Raw genomic sequence first — 26433 nt, forward strand, 5'->3', positions numbered from 1 at the left:
ATCAAAATAGTGTCAGATAACAGGATTACCTAAGGATGCATTAAATTTCTTTTTCCACAAAATAATTAAGTTTCTTCATTAAAAGCAGACAGTATTTAAGTTCTACAAAATGAGCCCTATAGATCTTTTCTTTCACTTCCAATAGAAATTTAATTAGGACGGATAAAAGATTTCTGAGATATTGTTGCAACAATAGCAACCCATTTCAAGTAAGGAATTAATGTAAGGTTTTATTTCTGTTCATTTACATGATTAAAATACCAATTTTTAAAAATTGATTAATTTTTAAGCTTCACAAATTCCACTTTTTAAAAACCTTTATTTCTTCTACTTAAATCAATTTCTAGAAATTTTGCTCAGAGAGTAATATATTTGTACTGAAAATACTTATAATTTTTTTTTTTCCTCCTAAGAATAGAAGGAAGGTGCCATTATTGGTCTGCTTCAGAAGCCAGTCCCTATTATCAGAAGATTCGGCATGGCCACACACACACACACACATGAAAGTGTTCAAGGTGCAGTATCATACAGATCAGTAAAGAATTTACAAAAAAACATAGTGTATAATACTGTGACAGTTTTTCAGTATATTCACATACAGTAATATCTGACTACCTGTAGCTGAACTGGCCATAAATCCTGAAGAACCTTGTCTATAAAATTGAGAAACCCATCAATATACTGTATCTCTTCTAAAAATACCCGTATTTTACACCAATATACAAGGTATCTGCTTGCAAACACAGAAGTAGCCATAAATAAAACTTTATTCTTTCATTTCATTTACAAGCTACCAAGTACCATGTATTTACACAGCACTGGACACTTAAAGTAGTTGCAGTCACAAAATGATCCAGACAGCTGTTGATAAAGTAAAGGATCTTAAGATAAAAGCAAAGTAATACTGTAACAGATAAGTGGCAAAAAAGCTGTTTTGCCATAATGATCAGACTTGCATGTTGCATCAATTCTGGTTGAAACAACTGAGCGCCATGCGATTCTCAGCTTTAATTGTTTGCAGTCTGGCTAAAGTTTGTACAGTCATTTCTCTTTTGCAGTTATTAAAATAAAAAAGTTAAAAACTATAGCAGCAACAAGCAAACCCTGTGACAGGAAGGCAAGGTTTAAGAACTAAAAAAGTTTATACAATGTGCTTCGGAAGGTTGCAGAATTTATCTTCCATCAGCTGGAGTTCGACTGAGTGACAACATGATTCGGGCGTATCTTTCACACAGTTCATGTGTGGAGTAGGAGGGTAACTTTGGCGGGTCATTGAAACCTTTAATCTCTGTAGAACAATCTAGCAGTTTTGGCAGGAAATCTGTCAGCTTTTCTTGCAAGTTGGCTGCAAAAAACCCAAGAAAAACAAATATAAGCATTTACGTCTGCATGTGGAATTCTCCTTTTTCTGCTCAACATTGACTTTTTATTTGTGGGTGGGAAGAAGAGGAGTTTCATTTGGAATAATCTACTTCCTTCAGGTCTGCCAGCAATAACTAGGACATACAGATTCCTCGTAAAATGTTAATATAAATGCCCTTTCAGATGGTCTAATACCACAAATGTTTTTCCATTCGAAAAAGCATGTTTCCTTTAAGGCCTAATACCCCAGGGGTGCAATATATAGAAAAACTGTTTATTTAAATATGTATGGGATTATTCAAAAGTCAGGGTATCTCAAAATACATTACCAAGGCACAGAAGATATAGGCTCAATTGAAGAACTGAAAAAATCACATTTATTAAAAAAGGAGCACAAGGGCCTTCTACCTTAATGAATAAATAACTTACGTTCCATTTCTTGTCCAAGATAGGAACACCAACGGTTTCTCATATCTTCCACAGCAACAATATCTTTTTCTTCCATTTCATCCACCAGTAGTAATGGCAAACACGGGACAATAAGCTCATTCATAATGATCAGGCCATTATTTACTTCCTGATCATCTCCTGATTCAAACAGTGCTGCAGCATGTTCATTTAGTTTCTTCATAAACCACCACAAAAAAGGAAAGCCTTTAAGTATACAGCATTTCACATTCTACCACACATTAGATTGTTTATTTTAAAGCACAGTCTTCCTACAAAGCTATCTGGTAATTTGTATTAACCACAGTTGCACTTTAACATTTACATCAATGATGCATATACTCTATTAAACCCCTTTGATATTGTGCCACTCAAGCCACTTCAAGTGGCCTCAAGCCACTTCATTTGATACCTGCCAACTTAACCTTTGCAGCTCTTCCTTTCCAGTCTGAGGTCCTATCACCTGTTTTTGTTTTCTCACTATTGCTAGAAGTGACATAACCAAGGAAAAAAAAACCTTGTTTCCTGCTGTCTTTTCCAATATTTGTCTCCCTGTCAAGCTGTGGCAACAGGGTGAGTCTGCTCACTTACACTGTCAACCATTATTCTTACCTAGCCCAGACATGATGGCAGTGAGCAAAATATTTACAATCATAAATGATTCTTACCAAAAAACAAAATAAAACAAGGAGAAAAATATTTACCTTCTTACCTTTTTTTTTTTTCCCCTTTATACAAGTCTATGTATTAACTTGTTAATGAAAGGGCGTTTTGTTTGATTTTGTTTTACATGATGGCCACGCTTTCCTACTAATTAATTCTGTTAAAGCTATGCAGCAATTTCAACTTTTGGAAACATACTTCACCCTTCACTTACTAGCAAACATTCTCGTCTGTAGTGAGATATCAGCTCTTCATCATGCCCTCTGTATGGGCCTTTGGACAAGAGTTCTTTGTTATTCTGGTAAGCATAGATAAGGTAGAGCAAGGCTTCCATATAGCTGAAGTAAAGAAACAAAAACATTAGATGCAACATCCAGGTAGCACCTGTGGTTTTCGAAGGACAGGTAATTTCACTTGCTTGTTTGACTAAGTCCACCCCTCCCCACCAATCTCTTCATAATGTTTTTTCTACCACACAATTTTGTCTTTTATGCACATTAGAACAATTTATTTTATTATCAGGTTAGATCACTTGCATATAATGTCTGATCTAAAGTTCAATGAAATGAGTAGATGTCATTTCACTCCAAAAATAGCTTTGGATTAGCCTTGAGTATACATGAAAACTTAATTTTTCCTGTGTGCATTTATGTCACATTAGGTTTGATCTTCTGTTGCCATATATATCTTGACAGCATTCTACACCTTTAACAAATAAGATTTAAAGCTCTCACCTTATTTCTAAAAAATAAACTGTGAATTTTTAGCCTCACTAAGTTATTCCAAAGTACTGAAGTCTTAAATGGATGGAAGAAGACACAAAAATATTTCACAAAAGCAAAAGTGCTGCTGGACTGTTTATATGTCTGGTTTTAATCTAAATGCAGAAGATAAATACAAGCCTAATTGTTAATCTGCGTGTGAAGGTATCTCTGTTGATTTTTATCTGTTAGGTTCTTAGGTCCTCTGTTACTCATCCTTTACCAGTCTCCCCTCATACTGTTGCATGCCATTTCCAGAAACTTAATTCTCCCATTTACAGTAATGACAGACAGCCACTGAGAGCAGTTCAGGCAGCTAAAAACAAGCAGTTAGAAATCTCATTTTTATTCAAACTAAAATAAAATTTAGGAAGATAATTTTCCTAATGGAATGGTTAGAGGAACAATATTTTGTGCACGCACTCGCTCCTAGTAAGAACAGGTAATCACGGTTGAAGTTTACATTACTAAAACAAACCACTGAATAATAGCTAAAACATATGTGTGAGCACACCTGAAAAATACATGTCAGAATTTTCCAAAGTAAACCAAACTCAAGACTTACAGTAATTCCTCCCAATGAGACAACACAGAAAAGGCTACTTGAAATAGCAATGGTTCCTAAAAGCTTTACCTTCTAATATCCCTGTTTAGATCAAGATGAACCCCAACACCATAATTTCAGAATCTACTGTGCAGTTGTTTATTACACCATAAGATGTGCTCATAGTCCCCTGCAATCCTAAATATTTTTTGCTTAAGTAATACAAGTACAGTCACTGTTCTCCAACTTTTTGTCCTCAAAATACAAAGCTATGCTTTCATTAAAAGCAGTAGCCATACTACCCTCCCCTCATGTCTATTTCTCCTACTCATGAAAACTCTTCACACCACTGATCACCAACAAAACTAACCAGACAGCAGAAAACTTAATGTAGGAAGAAAGGGAAGAAGATAGTTGCAAGGAACTGGAATTACTGGTTTTAGAGTCAGAGGAGCAGAACCTTTTCTCCCTTTCCATTCATTCCATAGTTCAGTTATTTGTGAAACTGCAGGTTGAAATTACAGCATCAACAATTCAGTTGATCCAAATTAAAAATGTGCTGCATAAGGTCGCGACCTTATTCCCAGTCCCTCTCTTCCTACTCCTTCCCCCAGTTGTGTGACCTTTCCCTGAAACAACTGTAGTGCCATCTCACAGCCAGGTAAGCTGTTTTAAATCATCATTACTGTACATCCAAGCTTAGAGTTTTTATGTATCTTGAGAGTCTGAGGAATATGACTACAGTGTCTTTTCGCAAACAGTCTGCCTTTTCAGACCCGAAGTAGACCTAACTCCAGCCTGTGAAGTCTAAGCCTAAAAACACCAAAGCTGCTCACAGAATTATAGAGCTCACTGAGTCTAGGATTTGGAAAAGATGCAGAAAGCGCAGGGTACCTAAATTTTAAAGTACTGCTTTGAAAAAGTCATTTCAGTCAAAACTAAAAAGCTACATTGGCTTTCCAAGAAACTTAAGAGAAAGCAACTGCCAAGATCCACAGTTTGTGCACTTTTCAGTTACTACCACAAGAGTGAGCTGCAGGTAAAACTCCTGCTGAGGTTCCTTAGCTGGCTGCATTTCTCTCACCCATAGCATATTCCTACTCTATAGTACAGCTTGAGAAGATATGCCTGAATGACCCCTTAATTCTCCACCTGAAGTGAAAAGAGGGCCTTGTCAACCACCTTAAGGGATCATGAATTAACACAAAGTAGGCATGAAAACGATACACCAAACTACTTCTTTAATGTTGATTTTGTGTTTGTTCAATACAGTACAGTTACTTAAGGAAATCACAGATTACCTGGATAAAGGCTGATTTTCAGCTCCATCTAGAGATTGAGTGCTGCTAGATATCAACTAGTTTTATTAAAACTAAGAAAAGTTGGTCAATTGAGGGAGATAGGTTTCTGAAAAAAAGCCTCAAAACAGTTCTGGTAATGAAGGTTGTATTTTAATAACGAAAGTCTATGTTTTAATACTATTTTTAAAGTTACATTTTATTTGTTAATAAGGGAATTGGAAGAGTTCATTAATTTAGTCTCATTTTCAGAATAAGAATGACAGTACTGCCCTCTAGAGTGTACAAAATGTGAACCTCAGTATCTCAGTCCTTTGGGAACCTGTAGCTGAAACATGGGTGCATAACTGAAATAGATGCCTTTGGAGCAGGTCAACGGATACCCAGATCCTCACCCATCCTCTAAACATGCTTAACTCTAGTCTTGCCGTCTTTGTATTAAATACCTCTTGAAGCATTTATGAAATTGCATTTCTTGCCAAAGGGAATGAATGCTACACTACTTTGGATGTTAGATGAGTCTGATAATATAATATTTTTTATTTCTGACCAGTATCAGAGTCTAAGACTGGTCATTATAGGCTTGTTTTCTAAACTACAAAGATGTTTGGTAAAAAATGCCTCAACCTAATTCTCCAAATCACAGTAAATAATGGAAAGCTATAGCAAAAACACCGTTCAGCACAGAGCAGAAACTTGTGCTTCCTTCCCTCCCTCTCCCCGCCCCAAACAATCAGAATATATTATGGTAAGAAGCATATTACTGAAAACACTAGTATTTTACAGCTGAAGGTGCTATCCTGGAGTCCTAGTGCCAAGGAACTTGAAGATCTTCCATTTCAGCCTGCTTGTTTAGAGCGTGCATGAAGTCTGGAGGTAACAAGAAGGGTTCCGATATACCACACCAATGCCTGTAACACTTTTGCCTCTTAAGGGATCAAGCAATACAAGAGTGTTTATTTTTCAAGCAAGCCAGGCAATCTTCTGACCAAACTTTTTATAGAAGCTGTTTAAGACTGACAAAGTACCACCTTGCAATTTAATTAATGAATGTTCTATTTATTATATGGTAGCAACCAGAAGACAAACCAAGACTATGGGCTCATTGTGTTAGTCACTATACAAAAGACATAGCTTGTGTTTTCCAAACAGTTTTACTGGTTTGTTTGGGGTCTTTCTTTTTTGGGAGCATATAAGACAAGAAAGAGAAATATGAAGCCATTTACTATAGAACATACAGAAAAAGAATCAAGTTTGATTCCCACTATACTTCCCCTACCTACTGTGTTATACATGAAAAATCAGTGACTACAGAATTCTCTTCACAACCAAAAATTTGCATCATGTGATAGCTCAATTTTCATACCACAGATGTCAGCCCCTGGGTATTTTGCAGTTAATCATTTCACTCCTTTGGCTGAGCGTGGGAGGAAGAGGTACTTCTGAACAATTGCATTTCAAAAACTTTTCTGCAGAATGCTCTGAGGCATTTATACTGCAATCACCATCCTTGTTGCATGTAGTAGATTAAAGAATAAGTTTTAGTTGTAGCACGTTAAGTACATAAATGTCACCCATTTTATATAGACACAATTCCTGACTTGGTTCAAAAAGAGAAGGGAATGAATCATCATTGCCTCAGAGAGCTAAGAAGAATCAGCTACAACTATGACAAGTTATGCATGATAGCTTTCCTCAAATATTTTTTTCCCCAAGCTTTAAAGCCCATTGCAGGTGAAATTTTGGATCAGACAAATGCAGGAGGCAAAACTTTGCTTCTGTGGAAAGGCCCAATAAAAAGACATGTAAAACAGAGACTTGACTAATTGTGATCGCTGATGAAAGCAGATAAAAGTATGTGCACGTGTGGTGCCAGAGAGGAAAGATTTTTATGTCTGAGGGATACCCAGGTCACTAAGAGTAGGAGAAAAGGAAGAACAGGGGTGAACATGGAGGGTGCTCTGAAAAGAGTCCATCGCTTTGTAGGGAGATTGCAAAAGGAGATTAAAAATAGAAAGCTGCAGGAAACTTTGAGGTAAATGTAAGACTGAAGACATTAATGGAACAAATACATGCTTAACTAAAAAGGAATAACATGTTAACTCTTAATTTAAAAAAATAGTTTTACTTATCAATATTACATTTTGCTTTCAAATCACTCTACTACATTTGAGTTCTATACTACCACTTACCTCTTTTTTTGGAAAAACTCCAATCCTACCATGAGAAACATGGTTGTTTCCCTGAAATTTCTATAGTCTTGATGCCATCTCTGCATATAAGAAAGGGTATATAGAATTTCATCCACAAACATGAAATACAAACTTTTTAAATTCTTTTTTTACCACACACTTCACTTAGTGTTGAATACTCACATTAAGCACTAAGGACTCCTAGTAAGGTTGTATGTGTGAAAAGTCTGCCTGAAACGCCCCTCCCTCAATAAAAAGAGACAATTCTTAAACATCTAAAATATTTCTAGATTAAACTGTTTTTACAGAATGTATTTACCATTTGAAAGAAACACAAAGCATATTTGGAGAACTACAGTCAGAATTATTAAATCCCTTTTTCTTCTCAAAAGAGTTGAGAAGCTGATTTCTTTTTTTTTTTTCTTCCCTACACTACACGCAGTTATTTTCTCAGAAAGTGTTAGAACGCTTTTTCATGCACTAAATATTAAGTTTAACTTTCAATATAAGAATGACATAGAAAATGCCTGAACACTTCACATGGGAAGTGACAAAAAAAAAAAATGAAATTCAGACTGTGGGGATGTTTATATTGGAGCAAAACATTTATCTTACTGCATCACCATTTTGCAAAGTTACTACTGGTACACTTCACAGGTAAATGCTCCAAGTGAAAAAGGCATTTTTACTTCAGTTAGTTAGTAGCCAACTTTCAATTGCTCATGAAAGAAAGTAAGGGACAGCATACCATAATACATAAGATTCAACACAAAGAGCATGAGAAAGGGTCCATGAAATGCCAGCTCACTATACAGGACAAATACTAGTATAACCTTTGGAGAAACCATCAACTTTCTGTCTCAGGAGCTAAAAAAAGTAGCATGTATCTGCAGGGGAACAGAAGACACCCCCAATCCCTCACGCTCTTAAAGCTAAGTCCAGAATTGCTTAGTCTACCTGTGCAGTGCCATTCAGAAACTGGTAAAATACTGAGCCTTGCACAGCTTATAAAATGCAACAGAAATTCCACTATGAGAGTTCTTTCCCCTCATAGGCTAGGGAGGGCAGATTGTAACTTACAGTAGTATCTACTTTAAGTTTTGAACCCAGTAGTAAGAAATGACAAGTAAATATTCTTCATTCAGTTTGCTGAAGGAAAGATTATTCCCATAGTCCTCCTGAACAAGCTGTTTGGACTTAACAGCACAACAATGAGGTATAAGTGGTACACTGGAATCTGCCTAGGTCATAAATATCCACTGTTAAGAGGTCTTAATAAACAGTATTACAGAGTTGAAACTGACGCTGTAAAGCCAGCTACAGACTTAGCTTTAAGTACGACATGAATTATTTTCACAAATATTAGTCACGATTATTTAATGTCCAAGATTTGTTCTTTTTATCTTTCCAAGTTTTTCTAACTAGCACAGGAGAAAAAATTAAATGCATAAACTGGTTATATATGGTCTTGGCAAACAAAAGAATCTGGTGCTCATAAGACAACAGGAAAGGCTGCAGAGTCAGCTGGGGGAAAAGTACAAGTTTGATTGTGCCTGTGACCCTGTTATCAAGATACGTAAGGCTGGGCTTAGACCACTCTCACTCCTTCACTGCCAACTGTTTCTGACTAGAGAAAGCCAGTTGGGTCATATGGTGATAAGTTACAAAATACTGTTAGTCATGTCGAGACACATTAAGTAGCGAGGACAGACTCAAACTTTACATTTACTTATGGCTCAAGCTATTGGAAGTACAGATGTGGAAAAAAACCAGCTTTAGATCAACAGATCAGAGCATCCTTCCTACAAATAAATGGTCCTTCAATAACCATTTTTAACTTCTCTGTGTAAGACAAGAAGAAATCTTGTATAAAGATATAAGATCTTGTGTAAGATAAAATTCAGCTTACTGATAACTATTTCACATTACAATTTAATTTAAAGCATAAAAATTACTGACCTCATACTCCTCCATGTTTACTTCATCTGGCTTTATCATTTCAAGTTTAGCCTGAGCAACCTTCATTATGTTACGGCACCTTACAAAAAGCAACAAGAAATCATGGAGTATTACTGGAAATTCACAAAGATAATTATACATATAAGGACAGCAGCCTCAAACAATATAAGATACAGCCTTACACAAAACAGTATGAAAACATTATGGAAAATACACTTTTATTATTATGCACGTTATTATGCATGGTATAATTAGCAGGAGGGGACATACTTTTGAAGTACAGGTGATGGAGGCCTGTGCTATTTAAGAATTACTTCTTGGTTTATTTTGCTAAATTGCCACATTGCTCAGTTTTTCTTTTTAATTTAAAGCTTGGATGGCTTGTAACTCCCTGATACTTACTTTGCAAAAGTAACAGTAGAGGATTATTCACTACACAGAAATCAGAGTACTGTTCTCTACCTTTCCATTTATTTATTTTTTAAAATCAGTAAATATATAGAATTTTAAATGGAAGAGAGACATTGTCTTGCTTTCAACTAAGTTACCCATCTAGCCTGTAAGGCTTTGTGGTCTACTGCTGTCTTTCGGAGCAGTGAAGAAATGCCAAGTTACCCAGTCTTACACAGCGTTTTGAAAGAAGGTACATGCAAAGTTATGACCAACACTGAGTATTTCCTCCTTATTTCAAAGCAATAGAAACTTCTTGTTTAATCTTTTTTAGAGAGATTTTTATAAAGATTTTTTTTAAACAAAATAGACCTACAAGCTATTAACTAAAAGACAAACACACACACTACCCTTCCCTCTACTGCATGCAATATCTGAAAATGAAGGGGCATCTCCACACATCAGAAAACATTTGTGAGCACAGGAAATAAGACATGTAGATCTTATTACCTTTCATCAAAGCTAAGATTGTGATCTCCAAACTGTTCCAGTAATGTTCTCTCAATTATCTTCTTTGGTGCCTGGTTTTGGATGAAGTAAACAATTGCATGACGCAAACGGTAATCACATTCAGGTGGTGGATCTTCCTGGGCTAACTTTAGCAAACGTGTGTATTCCAATTTAATTGCCTAAAAAATTTTTAAAATATACATTATTTTTTCTGGCTTTTAAAACTCTTATACGTCACAGACACTAAAAGAATAATTTTTGTCCCATGGCCTTTTGCCTACAAAATAATTTTTTAACCATTACATAGTTCTCCCTTCTAACAATTCTGAACTATGTTAACAAAGTAACCAGACAAGTGCCGAAGCTGTTTCTGTCTCTCCCCAACTATGTCTTGCCAAAATCCCTGGTAGACCATTATTTTAGAAGTAGTCTCAATCCTGTGGTACATCTCCCTGAGAGAAGGTTTACCCAGTCCTGAGATAGGCTTCTTTAAACATTTACAGTCCAAAAGCACTATAATAATTCAGACACTTTACTTAAAGGAATCGTCTAGTATCTCATAAGGTAAAAAAAGGTACCTCTAATACATGGTTAAAATATAAATACATGAAGAAACCAAATTCTACAGAAAGTTTAATGGACACGTATGGTTTTGGAAACACTAAGCAAGAACAGAAAATGTTTTTCAACAAAAATCAAACTGTAGGATTTCTAAAAAAAACCCCCAAAACTTCAACAGGAATAGTATTGGTCTCCTATAGGGCAGGATGGAGTCCTCACTGAGTATTTTAGATCAACTTTGGAGGTCAGAAGTGTTTACTTTTCCAGTACTTTGCCAGTACATTAGATTCTAACGAATATCATCCGTTATGTTCATTAGATTTTATTCACTAATATACAGCATGAACAAGAGCAATAATAATAACTAGAAAAAATAGTGACAAATGTTGTCTTCCATAATTTCTCTCTCAAAATAGGGAGGTGATCAGATTGTTTGCTAACACTAAAGGTTGACTTGAAACAAATTACTTAACACAGTAACTTCACAGGTTAGCAAAGTTTCAATACAACAAATGCACAAAATAAAGCTCCAAAGCAGGCAGAAAAATACCCTGTTCAATATTTCAAATTCCTTTATGCTGAAATACCTGGCAGTACCAGGTAACTTCTTGATGTTTAACTATCAGAAATTTGGGCTTACATCCTCTACTAATACACATTTTATTTCAGAACTAAACATGTGGGTAAGATACTATTCATACAGGCCTAAACACAGAGCACGTGGAGAACTTTAAAACTTAAGGGAATGTTCTGCATCAGTATTTTAAAATACTAATCGTATCAATTATCATTAAAAAGGAAAATTGGGAGACCTGATTATAAATATCAAAAGTCACAGAGTTTCTACTATCTTACATCAGAACAAATTCTGCCACTAGAAAATCAACATGGATAACTATGCAATTAAACCCTGTCTATCACCAGAAACAAAAACCAATTGCTATTAGACATTTAATTTTTCAGATAATTACTCAGAAGTAGGAAAAAATGCAACACAAACCCTATGGTTTTATATACATATTTAAACTGTAAAACTGTAAAGTAAAACTGTACTACAGATTCAGAAATCCTCTGTACAATGAAAACACACCACCATCTGTTTACACAGAATACAGGAAAAAGGGATGGTATAAAAAAGTATGACACACTTTCACTATTTTACTGAGAATGTTATATAAAGACCTGAAGGCAAACATTCTGCAAGGAACTGCCTATAAAGTTTAAAGGAGGATGACTGGAAAAGATCATTGATCAAGAAATATCTTAGTGGGTTCGTATCAGTCATGTCTCAAGTCTGAGATCTAAGGGGGCACTGAAACCTTGGCAGTAACAATGACCCACATCAAATGGGTTTTACCTGGGTTACACTGAAATAAAGACATCATAGAAAAAAACTCACAATCTTCTGTAAACACTAATTTTCTAAAAACCAAACACTCAGAGTAAAACAGTATTAAAAAATATCATAGAAGCTTTTACAATAGGTCTAATGGAGTAATACAAGATTTCATCTGGTACTTTCAAAATATGAATTTTGTTATTAAGTAAGACCATTTCATCTGCCTCTGTTCATACTAATGTACTCCTCAAAAGTGAAGCATGTTCAATCTCTTCTATGTTACTGCAAACATGACAGCAGAAAACGAGTAAGAAAACTTTTCTAATCTTCAACAATTTAGTGTCAGAACATTTTCTCAGAGACAAATTTTGTCCCTCAAAGGGAAAATGTTTAAGCATTCAAAATTAAAGACTGAAAAACACTTCCACTGAGCATTGTTTTGATAACTCCAAAGCACTGAATGAATTTTATTTTTAACTGCTGTTCTGTTTTTAAATTATCAAAACACCCTTCATCTTAAAAAAAAAAAAAAATTAGGTGTAATTATACTTTCTGGTAAAGAGTTTGATATGATCCAATGAGGAGGTTTTTTCCAACTTAAAAAAAACCCCGAAGATTAACATCTTTTAAGTCATACATTTGAAAAAAAAAAAAACAAAAACCAAAACACCTCAACCCAGCATTGAATCCCAACCAAAATCTATTTCACTAGGCAGAGGCCATGGCAGGTGTGTCTCCCTGAGGGCAGACACCCTTAACAGACAGCCCTGCAAACCAGTGTTATGGTGACAACACTTCTCTAAGTATCCATTACAAAAACACACACACACAAACCAACCCATAAAATTTCGATTTCCTTACCAAGGGGTTGGAGAATTTTTTGTGTTTGTTTGGCCGTTGTTTCTTTTGTTTTTTAACAATTTCTTCTAGTCCAACTACACCATAACAATTAAGAAAACAGGCTACAACTCAATGGCAAGCAAGAAACTTCTTCCCTCTCTCCAAATCCTATTTGAGAAGATTTTGCATCATGTCAAAGTAATTCCTTTCCTAATACCTAATATCTAAAAAGATCATGAGCTAAAAATGCACTGAAGTTTGTGTATTTAAGACTAACATATTTTTAAATTTGGTATCACTGTGAAGAGTAGTAATGACAAAAAGCCTAACAACTAATTCCCAGAATAAAACACTGCATATAAATAGTATTGACATCCATGCAGTTACACAAAAGAAAGTAATTTAGATTTACTAAAAATCATTTAAGGACCACAAAACAAGAACATGTCTTGGAAATAAACAAGAAATGACTAAACACTGATGTCCCAAACAGTCTAGCAAAGGCATGTTTTTTGTTTCTAACAGGGGAAAAATGCATATTCTTATTGATTACACATCTAGGTTTTGTATTAATTGCTATCACTATGAGAAAGCTAAAATGCAGGAAGGTATATAAGCTAGATGTCAAGGTAGTGTACTGCTGAATCAGTAGGGAAATAGCTGTTTATTTTTCAAGGGAGAAATGTCTAAATTGAGGACTGATATTATAGAAGAGTACATATAAACTCTGGAACAGTCTTAATATGCAAAGGGTGGGGGGAGAAGGCATATCTAACAAGAAAAGTCAGAGGAGAAAAAGTTGAAAATGTTAGTTGTACCTTAAAGAACCCTGCTTCTGGCCCACACCTGTCATAAACATTCCTGGCTTTACCTATAGCCATGATAATACCTTGCATGTTCGGGGTCAGCATGACCTGCCACAAGGGATTTAAGGTAAAAGTTTTGAATGATTAATATTTTAATGACCAAATTCAATATGCTTTTAGTCTCATGCAAGATAAAAGCAACTTAATGCATGCATACATTGAAATGGCACATTTCAATACAGATCTGGTGTGCACATTCTGCAAATCAGTCATGGCATGTGTATGTATTTTTACTGTAACAACATATGATTAAAGGAAGCTTACCAAAAATATTGAAGAACTGTGTCAAATACAAAGTTACATGGTCAAAACTTCCCAGGAAAGGAACATGCATCGTTCCGCATTAGTATCCATCAGAAACTGCATACTATGTGCTATCCATGACCACCAAAGGATTTAAAAAAAAAGTTTCAAGCAGAAAAATCACCCAATCACACCTTACATATACACTATACTAAAAACATAGTAAACTACACTGCCTGTATTTTACGCATATTTGAACATCATAATAAGGGACACTGCTGCAAATGCAATTGGTCCCTGAAGCATTTGCAGACAAATTCTTAAAAATTAGACCCAAAACATTTAACAAACACAAAGCCAGACATAGGACTCATCTCGCAGCTTTTCACATCAATTATATACAAACAATTTGAGACATCTAGGTTACTCAGAAAGGCCTTTCTCCTTTGTTATCTGTGAGCAAAGAAAAATACTCTCTCTCCTTGCCCAAGGTATGGCCAGCACAGCAACTGGCACAGAAACAAAAGATGAAGAACCCGAAACTCTCCAGAAAAATTTCCCACACGTAAGAAAAATGTTTTTAAAAGTGAATACACTTACAAAAGGAACAGGGAAATAGGGAAGAAAGTTATCATCCTCTAGAAAGATAATCGCATGGGGACAACAGTAGGAAAAAAAAAAAGAAACCCCCCAAAAAAGAAAGTAATTTAAGTGAGGTTAAATCCTCATGTCTTTAAAGGTGGAGACTACACATTTGTGAGAAGCCAAACTCAGTGTGATTATGTCAGTTAAATCATTTTGTTCCCCATCCCATACTCTCAGTTACCACTGATCACAATTACAGGGCAGAATACCTGAAATACTCATTTGCCTAGGGAAGTAAAAGCTCCCCATAGCCCACAAGAACACATGCTCGGACACGGGAGAATATGGGCTGCACCACTGTTCTCAAACAAAACAAACATGGAGTAAGTTGCTAAAATAGGGCAGCAGAAAGCAATGTCTCTCAGGATACATGGGCATTTCAACTGTTCCTCAAGTAGTACTAGTTACACGTTCCACCCTGTGTCTGAACTGGGATCTTGGTTTGGGTTTTTTCTTAAATTTTGGAGGAGTCAGCTCCACCAGCCATATCAGTTTCAGGTTATTTCCATGGATAATTTAATCCTTCAAGTCTGAAAAGCTTAACCTTGGCAAATAAGGGATCGTACTTGAACATTAGCTTTATTGGACTGACAAGAAAGCACAAATATTAAGAACATCACTCACTATCCTGTCACTTTTTAAATAATGTAGTAGTCCGCAGTCTATCACCAGCATTTCAAAGGCTAGCTGGCCTAACACAAACATTCAACTTTCACAGCTAAAAAGACAAATGTACTTCCAGTGTAAATGGTACCATGCAAAGCGTGCCCAATTAGAATAGCTTGTGCTTTCCTTTCATATTTCATTACAAATTAAGACATTGTTAAGGTTACAAATCGCTAAGCATTTAGTTTTGCAGAAATCTGTTAGGTGTCATGATGTGACAACATGCCAAAAATTCTTATCAGGCAGCACAAGAAAGCACCAAGGAGGAGCGGTGCACACAACTGCAATCAAATGTACCTCATCGTCATAACCCCCCTCCTCTGACTCAATCACAAAAGTCCCTACATCAGGAATCGCCACCTCTACAACTCGCTGGTTAGGAGCTGGTTGAGCTGGGGCATTATCAGAGCTCTGCAGAAGAAAACCATTATCAGTATGTGTGTGGGGAAAAAAATAATCAGAAAATAAAATTACGGAGAGATGCAAACTTATAGGCTGATCAAGTTAAAATAATGTGCATTGCTGAAGTTCTGAAAAAAGTTATAAATATCACTTATACGCTCTAATTGCTTACAATTTCTTTTCTTAACTTTTTAAGCACTACATTTTAAAATTAAGTTATAATTATTTAAAAGATTTCACTTGTCCTTTATTTGACATGTACATTTCTACAGGTTAGTATGCCAGTATTTCAACTCTAACATCCATTACACATTTGAGGCAGCTGTTAAAGGATGAGTCTGTGAATCAAAATGTCTTTTCATACATTTCACCAAAAAATTACTAAAGATATTTAAAGTATCTGATAAATTCATTATAAGGGATGGCAACAAGTCGAAGGCTAACGTTTCCTGATGTTCTGGGGGAGGAAAAAGAAAGCCTCCGACAATCAAAATATGTGAAAGAATATTTAAAGGTGTATTACATTCAACAGGTTTTGGGTTTTTTTAAGAGTAATTAGACAGAAAATCAGGGGGAAGATTATGCTAGTCACTGAAATTCTGGCTATGTTAGTTTTAAACAGAGACAAATCTCAGCTCCTGTCTTCTATCACTGTATAATAGACAGTTTACAACATTTACAGAACTTAAACTTTGACTGTAATCGAAGCAACCACAGAGTGCCCTGCTACTTGTTCTGCAACTATTACAATAGTCTTACTTTTTAACAAAGATTCCAGAAACACATAGTATCTATTTACACCCAGCACTGTATGAATATAAAGGAAGACTGTGCAATCAAGAGGCAGAAAAAAGGACAAAAGAGCAGAAACTGGACATAAGTGATCATGTGGTGACTGACATACAACCCTGTTACACGGCTTTCCTTCTTTTAAAATGGACAAAAAGTGAAGGTAAGAAATATATGCCTGCATGTCAGAATGCATATGGAAGTAGAATAATTAAAAAGCATGCTAATACAAAGGAAGAACAATTCTGCCTAAGTTAAATTTGGGTATGCAGGGAGCAGCTTTTCAACATTAACAGAGTACTTTCAGATGAGCTAGAAACCGGCTTTAGATTCTAGCAGCTGAAATACATTTGTTTATAAGAGTTTGTATGGTTTGGGTTTTTTTGGTTTCATTTTTAAAGAGCCATCCACCTCATTACAGAACACTACAGTGAAAATATTAGAAAGAGACAACCCGCATTTGCCTCACTAAGCCTATGATGATGTTCCCCCACGGTTGCTCTTGTAAAGTCCTAAGGCCTATCACTGTGCAGTGTGATGCTAGCCTAAACTAAAACACGAGATCCATAGAATGAAGTCGGCAAGATTCTTCCACATCCCACTGGGATGGATGCCCACGAACCCTAGAAAGATGCAAGACATTTTATCATGAGTTTGGTATCTTCACAGCTACCCCTTCAGCTGGCGGTAACTCATATTAAACAGGCTCCCACCAAGTTGTTCTGTATTCTGAAAACTCAAAAGAAGTCAGATATGCAGTAGCCTAAAGTATTAGTGGTAGAGCATCTTTTCACCCAGGGTTAGATTAGTTTCCTTGTTCGCTTTGATTTCAGTTTAGCAGAGAAAGCATGCTTCTCTGCTCTCCTGACACCACAGGAGAGGGGGATGGAAAACATGTCAGGTCTATGAGTCAGTAAGTTGTCATATCATTTTCAAAGTCTTTAAGAGGACTTTCCTGTTGGCCCCAAAGATATCTGGGGCTAGACTGCTTTTGTTTGATGAGCATTCATACCTCAACTTTGGAAGCATGCTTCAAATTTTACACAGATCTAAACTGTTCATATCTAGTGGTTACTAGAGGTGCCTAAGCTACACTGTGTATTTCATATGTTTTATCCTTACAGATACAGTTCCAAGACAGAAGCATGTATTGCTTCAATGGCACTTGCTTTTGTGGCAAATACATTGGTCATTTATTTCTATACTTCTACAGAAAAATAAAAATGCTGAAAGAAAAAACTGTTAAATACTGGTTTCATTATTAACTCATGAAGTTGTTAATTTCCAGTTCCTCTCAGTATGTTGCATGAAGTGAAAACACCATCAGCCAACACTAACGCTTATAAGCATTTTAAGTTAATATATACATCTGATGAATCACAAAAACTAATTTTCATCAAGTTGTGAATTTACATTAAAACTACAGAATATTGTTGAAAACAACCCTTTTTTTTTGAAAGCTACTTTGACTTCCATAGGTATTTCAAGGGAACTCAATTATAACCTTCTATTTCTCAAATAAAAACATGAATGTTTAAAGCAGTATTTTTCAAGTTTTTTTACATGGAACAGTGTTTACACCTCAAAAATAAATGGAACCATCTAACATTTTGAAAAGATGGTGGGCACAAACACAATTGTCATTTGAACAATATGCTGTACTCTTAACAAGTACATTAATCACATAGAGGACATCTATCTTAGTATTTTTCTTCTACTACACCTATTACTATAGTACACGCCTTCTGGATGGACTTCAGCGCTGCACAGTCTCTGAAGAGGCAGCAATTTTCAGTTCAGATTTTCTACACACACACCCTTTTTATCAGCCATTATATCATTTCCACTTGAAAAATAAAAGCAAAAGTAGTATTTCAAGCTTCAAAATATCCTCACCGTATCCATTATAGCTTCTGGACCTCTATCTTCTTGTTCAGCTAAAGCTTTATTGATTGCTTGTACAGAATCTTCTTTTAAGTGCTTTGAAATATCAGTTCTTGATGGCTGCTCTAAATATTCGGGTTCTCCTGCTTGAACTTAGTGACAGAAATAAGATAACAATTTTTTTGTGTTAACATAAGCGTGAATTTTGAATTGATTTATTTGGATCACTGTCTCAGAGTAGCTCGCACTGAAAATGCAGGGTAGGTCACACCACTCACAAATACAACTTCAGACCAGTCTGTGTCTCGGGTCATTTTGAACACTTTCATATAAATGGATCCATGATTTTATATTGAGAACAACAGATCTGTCATGTCTATAGACCCATTAAAGCTCCTGAGTGAGGGGTGTTCATCACCTCTTCTATGGGGGATGACTGAGAACAAATATGAGATTCTACTTAGACTTTCTGTGGGATACAGACAAAATACACGGTATGACCTACAGTCACTTAAGTACCAGATATACTCTTACTTTGCAAAATAACTCAATATTCTTCTGACTTAAGGGAAATGTCAGTCTCCCCCACTGAGGGCAATAAAATTGATTGGCATAAACAGTGTCTTCTATTCCTTACATGATGAAAGCAAATTTTGGCAGACATAAAACGTTCATTTAATACTTTCCATTACTCACAAAATAACTAAACCAGTCTCGAAGTGTTTGTGAAGTCAAAACATATAGAAGATGAAGTTACTCTCCACAGAGCTTGCAAAAGGAGAAATGTCATTAAATCATACACCTTTTACATTCAGTTTGTAGTCACAGACAGTCATGAGAAATGTTCTCATTGTATGTGAGTCAAGACTGAGCACACATCTGGACAGAAGTCTCACTATACAAACCCATCATGTCATCTTTCACGTACTGTACATAAAACCTTCTGCAATAGAGCAAAAGGTGGATGTGACCTAAAACCTGACAGGATTTTCTGTGTCAAAGCAGGCATATGTTTTATAGGCAGATTGCCAGTGGTCTTTATTAGCTAGGTTCCTATCAGCATTGGCCTCGTTGCTGCTGTTCAGAGCCTTTTCCACAGTTTCAACACCCTCGTTTTTATGTAGTATTTCTTAGGTGAGCCCTACTATTGCTAACTATTCAATACATCACACCAAATAAATTATTCTTCTCTTTTAGTAGGTCTTCTACTCAATCACTCTGAATAGAGGAATATACATCACTTAAGGACTAATAAATTCTCAAAACAGGTGAGCCCAGTTAATCATTACCTGTCTTAAAGCGCCAAAATTCCTATGGAAAATAAAATTAATTTAGTAAAAGCTAAGCACAACTGGTAGGGAAAAGGCAGAAGAACCAACAAATAATTTTCTTCTTTAAATAAAAAATAGAATGCAAAAAAACACAGACTAAACTTCAAGTACAGTTATCCTGGCCAAGTAAATAGTTATAATTCAAGATTACACAAATTAACTTTTTCTTCCTTTCTTAAACTGCAAAACAAAATATAGAAAATCCAGTAATTTTCGGTTCTACTCTTTTTATAGACAAGTAAAAGCAGCTAACCTGGAGCAGGTGAAGGTGCTGGTGCCCTGGGTATCTGAGATAACAACTTCTCCTGCTGTGCTTTCTGAGCAAGTTCTACATCCCATTCTTCAAGTTCTTTTTCAAAACGTTTATTGTCTTCCTTGACGTAATCTCTTAAATCAGAAGGCAGCGTGTCCATTCCAACAAGGATCTGTCCTGTTTCTTTGTTAAATTCCTCTGGAGTACCATGAAATAGAAATTTCAGAGAAAGAAAGAAAGAACAGGGGGAAAGAAAGTATGTTCAAGAAATCTCCTCAAGTGAATTACTGGAAACATACAGTACAGCACCAAAACCCCAAAACTATATTACTTTTAACTGGTTTTATTCTTTGTCAGGCACTCCTCTGCTACCAAGACATACAGCTACTGCTGTTGTGATCTTAGGATTATACATTCTTGGGCACCATCAGATCGTTGCCATTTTGCAAGATGAGTCTTTTGGGCCATAAGCACCATATGAATGGGAAGATTCAGGGAAAAACACTCACAAAAAACCCCATCATACTTTGACTGCATTACTGCTGCATGGAGCTGTACATAACTCAGCTTCCCAGCTGAAAAGAGAGAGTGGGCCTGCAGGGATTTGCAAAGTGCACTGATAAGAACACCAGCTACAATGAGTAACCTTCCTTTTTGCTTTGAGAATGGTCTCTGCAGGAGTACCCCACATCTTAGGGGATCAATCAGCTATGGTTGTCCCCCAGCAAGCAGGCCTCATATTTAGAGCGGCACAGGTACCCTACAGGGCCCATAAATCCTATGGCTATAAGTCCACAACTAATCTGGCAATCTAGAAATGTCAAGTTAATATTGTTTCTCATTTAAAAACTGAACAAATGCTCACTCTAGCTTTCTACTCTATGAAATAAAGAGAAACATGAAAATTTTCCACCACCTGTTATTAAATCTCTGGCCATTTTCAGAGTCAGTTCCCTAACCACCATTATCAGGCCACACAAAACTCATGCTAAGGGATCTTTGCCCTCCCTCCAGACACTTCCATACAAGCCTTATAGTTACATCCTAACTACATGACCTGAAAAAAAATTTCCCAATCCATGTATTACTTTGGTTTCACCTGTGGTTGGTAGGGCTAAGTTATTCACATTTCAATATATTACATAAAGCTTCAAGTTTCCACACTCCAGTAAAGTTAATCAGGATTCTCAAGATCATGAAAAAAAGCTACACAAGGATATTAATGTGAAGAGGCTCATTTGTGTATTTCCATGAACATGCTATCACCTGGCTAATATATTTACAAATTAGCAAATTTCGTTTATTTTGCTCTCTTAATAATGCTGAAACATCGGCATTATCTTTATTAATCTAAAAGTTGAACAACCATTCCACCCACAAAAACAATCTAACAGTTATGAGCATAACTAGAGCTTTCAATAAAAAAAAATAAAACCACTTCATAAAACTGGAAATCCATCTGAAAGAAGCTCTCTTTATTAATATATTCAGCTATTCTATATCATGCAAAAATCTTATCTATAATATTACCTTGTATCAAGTATTGTTCCTTGTCATTGATATACATTAAACAATATGCACTGGCATTCCTGTAACCACCAAAAGAGTCCCGTTCCAACTCTTCCCAAGTTGACTTTGTCACCGAAATATCATTGTACTTCATCCATCTGTTCTGGTGGTGGTCATATATATACGCCCAGTAGTGTCCTGCATTAGCTTGACCTTCATGAACTAGTACAGCATGCAACCTGTAAGGAACCTTAAAAAACAAAACAAAAAAACCCAAAATGTCAAACTCTCCTTGCCAGCATTTAGTTCCTACTACCTGCCAGCCGTAATAGCTACATTAGATAAAAGCAGCAAAAAATAAACAGGATCAAAACATGACACAGAGGATAAACAAAAAGGTAAAACTAGCAACCCACTAAGCAAAATTACTTTGAACTATTTTACATACCACTACTAGTTACAAGATATCTTCGAAACATTAGTAAGTCTATAGCATACATTTCTACACATACATGTCTACTCTACTGTCTTTACCACCAGCCATTGCCTTTTCTTAATTCCTTAATATCCCTACTTTCCTTGTACCTACAATAAAACCCTCAAATATGTCAGCCTTGAGTGTCTATGATTTGCTCCACTTCAAACCTGGTAAAGTTGTCCTGAAGTCTGGAACAGTATATGTAAATACAAGAAATAAACTCTGTGCTTTCTAAGTGCCAGTAAGAGTTTATTTAAAGGAGTATCGGGGAGTTGAATACTTCCATTACCCAAAGGTAAAATTCTTACAGTAGAATAGGAATACAAGTGTCTTTCCAGTATTTTAAATGCATCATTAAGAGAAGCATGGAACACATGAAGAGGTCCTCTACTCCTCCTGAGACAGACAAGGAAGATACTAGTTTCTAGGATCAATGTAAAAAGTATCCCGATGGTTTCATGTGTTCACTGACAAGTAAAAAAAAAAAATGGGAAACTTAGTTTCTACGTAACTGGAAATCTGAAGAAGAGAGGAAGGGAGGCAGAATGAGTGCTTCCTTACAAGTCTTTCAAAAACATCTTAGTGATCGGCTCATTTTAACCTGCTGAAACAGCACATGCAACATAAAAGGGAAAACTGATCTTCCCTGCTATGCATAGTATGCCTGAATGACAACAGCTCAGCTAGCATGAAAAAAACAAAACCATCTTTTACAGGTGTCACAGTCTGGACTGTAAATAAACAGTCTACTTAACACCCAGTCTACTAAATATTTGTTGTAAATACCATTTGAGCACCACAATAATCAGTAACCATAAATACATACATAACCATGACTTGAGAAACTCCTTGAAGTTATTTTTAACCTGATCATCCTCTTCCAGGCTATATGGAAGTGCTGGAGATTTTGAAACCCTGCTTGAACTGTAAAGCTGACTGCACTGCAGCTGGAATCAAAGTCTCATCCCAGAGACCAAACCGCACTGTAAACCTCACAAATAAAAAAAGTATACACAGATGAAATCCTAGCAAGTCCTTAAATCTGAAAGCTCTGAGGTTTTTAACATCTGTTATCAAACCAGTATGAAAGCCTTAAAATGATTGGAAGCCCATGAGTATGCACATAAATATATGCAGATCCTGATTTTTTTAAAAAAGGTTAGTGAAGTCTCTTTACACTCCAACAATAAAATTTCCTCACCCTAAAATAGGGCATTGAAATCCCAGCTGAATTTAAATAATTTTACTTAAAACCATGCTAACTGGGTCAGCTTAAAGGCCTCTACCCTTTCCTCAAGCTCTGGAGAACCAGCTGCCAGTCATCCATGCTAAGTTTCCATGAAGGTTCCCCACAGAGGTCTGACTGGGGGGCAGGCGAGTTCAGTGTTGACAGGTGTCTCTTGTGATAAGCCATTACATCAACAGTAATTAACAGTATAGGGCAATACAACAAATAAATAGTTGGCATTAAAACTTCTTAGCTTACACTTACTACTCATGAAACAGAAATGGAGCTTCACCAACACTGTCATATGTAGCTAGAGCAGCTATATCAGACCTGATATATCAAAGATTATTTCCCACAGGAAAATCAGGTGTGTCATTTCCCTACAGCAAATTCACTGAAGGCGGAAATAATCAAATAAGCAGCTGATAAAACCTATTCCCTCAGGAGAACATGACAAAATAAGAATTTTGGGAATATATTTCATATAACAATTTGATGAAGTTTTTATGGACAACTAAAGTTTCCTTTGAATCAAAAGGGATACAAGAGAAGATGAAGAGCTCCTTAAATAGTTCATACAAACACTAAGTACCCTGGAAAAAAAAAAAAAAAAAGCTTTTCTTTAAAAAAAAAACAAAAAAAAAACACAACAAAAAAAACAAACAACCAAAATAAACTAGTTTTATGTGCCCAGACCTTATCGATTCACAAGAGAAAAGCTTTCAGTCCTGCAATTGTATCATTCAGAGGAAAAACATCAGTACTGTGAAACTGCTCTCAGAAAATGGGGCAACACTAAGCTATCCAGTCACACAGATGGAAAGGTTGGGAGGGGAAAGCAGACTGCTATATATGCACCTGCCTCCTTCCCACTGTGCTAAAACACTCACCGGGATAAAACCATCTGAGCTGCAGAAGGGCAGCCTTCACTTCCAGCCTGTGATTTCAAATGGGTTCAGCACCTACTTGTTCCCTAACAACCATTTAACACACACCACTACTTTCAGGCATGGCACAGGAACCTCCTCTACAAGTCTATATACCATATTCACCCTCCTCCGTTTCTGGAATTCTGTTTCAAAACAAAACCAAAAAGATCTAGTCTACAGTATACGAATCTGCACTAGGACAAAGTGTTTTACTAAATCTCCTTTTTCCATTGTAAGGATTGCTGACTAATATCTTTGCCATCCAGAGGTACTTCCTCCTATAACACCTAAGCCAACACAGGTAGACTATTTGGGTATGAGATCACAACATTACTTAATTTTACTGCTAGATGACATGCAGCCTGTAGCCTTCCTGTTCCAACGTAAGTATTAAGGAAAAAAAATGCCTGCCAATTGCAAGCCTAAAGAAAGGCATCTAGGGAAGTCTGCCTGAAATCCTTCACAGAGTTCAGCTGCCAGAAACTATTACAAGTGATGTACAAAATGAAAATGTACCTCAAGGAAACTGTAAGCTGAACAGATCTTACTTGGAAGGAAGACAGTTCTCTCTACTAACATTAAGTAACAGAAAGTAATCCTTAAATTTAAAATTTGTCAAAGGGAGCGAACATGAGTATGTGAACATAAGAAACACCAGAGGAGTCATGACTCCATAGTAAAGCATTCTGAAAATGCTGTTCAGATTGCACAGCATGAGAATCTCTCTAAAAGGAAGCTCAGACTAATACTCAAGGTTGTGACTGATACTAAGACTAGACAGAGTTTAGAAAACACAAAAACAAAAAACAAAATCCCCTGGCATTATTAAATACAAATTAAAATCAGGAGCCTTGAATTCCCAAGTATTAGTACCAAAGTTGCAATACACAGTCGCAATTAAGCATCAAAGTATAAAAATAGTTTCTGGTGTCTAATGCTTTGCCACATTAAAGCCATAAGGTTACCTAGCAATACGGTCAAATCAGAGTGAGAAAGTTTTATTGTGTTATACCAAAACTGAAGTTCTGCTTTCAAGTCAAAAAATTGGATAAGAGGTAGAACATATTTGGGCTTTTCATCATAAAGTTGCTTAAACTTAAGTACATCACCTGTAAAATACTGTAACGCTGTCTTTCATCTGACTGATAATTAAAAGGTTTGCAAAACTCATTTTGACTTTCCAATGAAATTTCTCAGACCACTAGATATAGTTCTTGTATACTCTATCTTCAAGTATCTAAGCACTTTTATTGAAGTGACAAAAAGGATTATTTTGAGTTCTCATGCGGAAATTGTACTTACTTGGACCATTGTTTTGTCAGAGTACATCAATTCAATTGTCCGATGTATTCTAGATATACTCTCTTGTAAATCTAAAAGAAAAATAAAAAAAGCGCTCTTCCATGAGGCTGCATAATTACACATGGCTACATCTTTATTTTATCTCATTAAAAGCCAAACAAGGGTACGTTTCACATTTGGTGCATCTGTTTATCTACCTACATGCCAAACAAAACTTTCTTGGATGGTACAGCAGAGAGAGTGATTCGTGATACACTGGTGCTTGTTTCCTGGAGCTCAACCAAGCCCACCCCTGCTGGAACAACTACTTCCCTTGTTTCCCCTCAGAGCAACAGAACAGACCATAAGCTCTACCCACCTCAAAAAGCCTTCGCTCAGAAACTTGCTGGATTTTCCCTTATGAAAGGGGTTGCTCTACCCCAAGCTTGCCTGCAGAGCACTGTCACAGCACGGGCCCAGCCACTATCAGACTGACAGCAGACACATCTGTAAAGATGTTCTGTGGCGTGGATCCCACTGTTGTTTCACTCTACTCCCCCAACGCCACGCAACCCAGAAACCTGCACTGAAACAGCCTGTGTATGCTTCACTCAGTGCCCACCCAGTTTGTATCTTCAGTTTATAGGCCTCCAATCTACCACAATCTCTAAGAGACTTCCCTTCCTATGTGCCAGGGACAAGTTTAGAAGTACAAAACAAGCAAGACACGTGGACATTAAGGCAGTTCCCCTCTCTTCCACAAATCCTTTCCAACAGCAAATGCATCCCCCAGCTTGGGCATTACCTCTAGTGTCGTTCTCCACTTCAGTCCTCCAGCGATGTAAACAGCCTTCTAGGACAGACAACTCTTCCTCAGTGATGTGCCTGGGTGCCGGATGCATTGGCAGATCAGGAGGAATTCGCGATTGTGTGAATGGTTTATGTATTACTGATCTTTGTACAGGAGATGTGCTTGGAACATCTGAAGATGAAGGCCCCTGCTGCTCTATTGTGCTGCATTCATTCAAAACACAAAATACAAAAATTGAATCATTATGTAAAC

At 36.3% G+C, this 26433-nt stretch overlaps 1 protein-coding gene across 3 annotated transcripts in view; it reads right to left on the reverse strand.

Moving 5' to 3' along the window:
* Positions 1 to 390: 390 nt before the first annotated feature.
* USP25 (ubiquitin specific peptidase 25) overlaps positions 391 to 26433 on the reverse strand; it is a 72726-nt gene continuing 46683 nt past the window's right edge. For 2 of the 3 annotated variants that reach the window (XM_026847969.1, XM_026847976.1), the window contains 11 exons: positions 26176 to 26384; positions 25392 to 25462; positions 21476 to 21704; positions 19946 to 20143; positions 18374 to 18513; positions 10127 to 10305; positions 9227 to 9305; positions 7268 to 7347; positions 2687 to 2810; positions 1792 to 1987; positions 391 to 1345 (listed from right to left, as the gene is read on the reverse strand). In XM_026847969.1, the coding sequence (XP_026703770.1) occupies positions 1173 to 1345; positions 1792 to 1987; positions 2687 to 2810; positions 7268 to 7347; positions 9227 to 9305; positions 10127 to 10305; positions 18374 to 18513; positions 19946 to 20143; positions 21476 to 21704; positions 25392 to 25462; positions 26176 to 26384 (1678 nt within the window). In that variant the 3' untranslated portion in view covers positions 391 to 1172. Of the gene's footprint in view, positions 1346 to 1791; positions 1988 to 2686; positions 2811 to 7267; positions 7348 to 9226; positions 9306 to 10126; positions 10306 to 13684; positions 13781 to 15583; positions 15698 to 18373; positions 18514 to 19945; positions 20144 to 21475; positions 21705 to 25391; positions 25463 to 26175; positions 26385 to 26433 lie in introns of all 3 variants that reach the window. The other variant, XM_026847984.1, reaches the window with a different exon arrangement.

Source organism: Athene cunicularia (genome assembly GCF_003259725.1).
Source record: "Athene cunicularia isolate RWA chromosome 1 unlocalized genomic scaffold, athCun1 chr1_part1, whole genome shotgun sequence".
Lineage (NCBI taxonomy): Eukaryota > Metazoa > Chordata > Aves > Strigiformes > Strigidae > Athene > Athene cunicularia.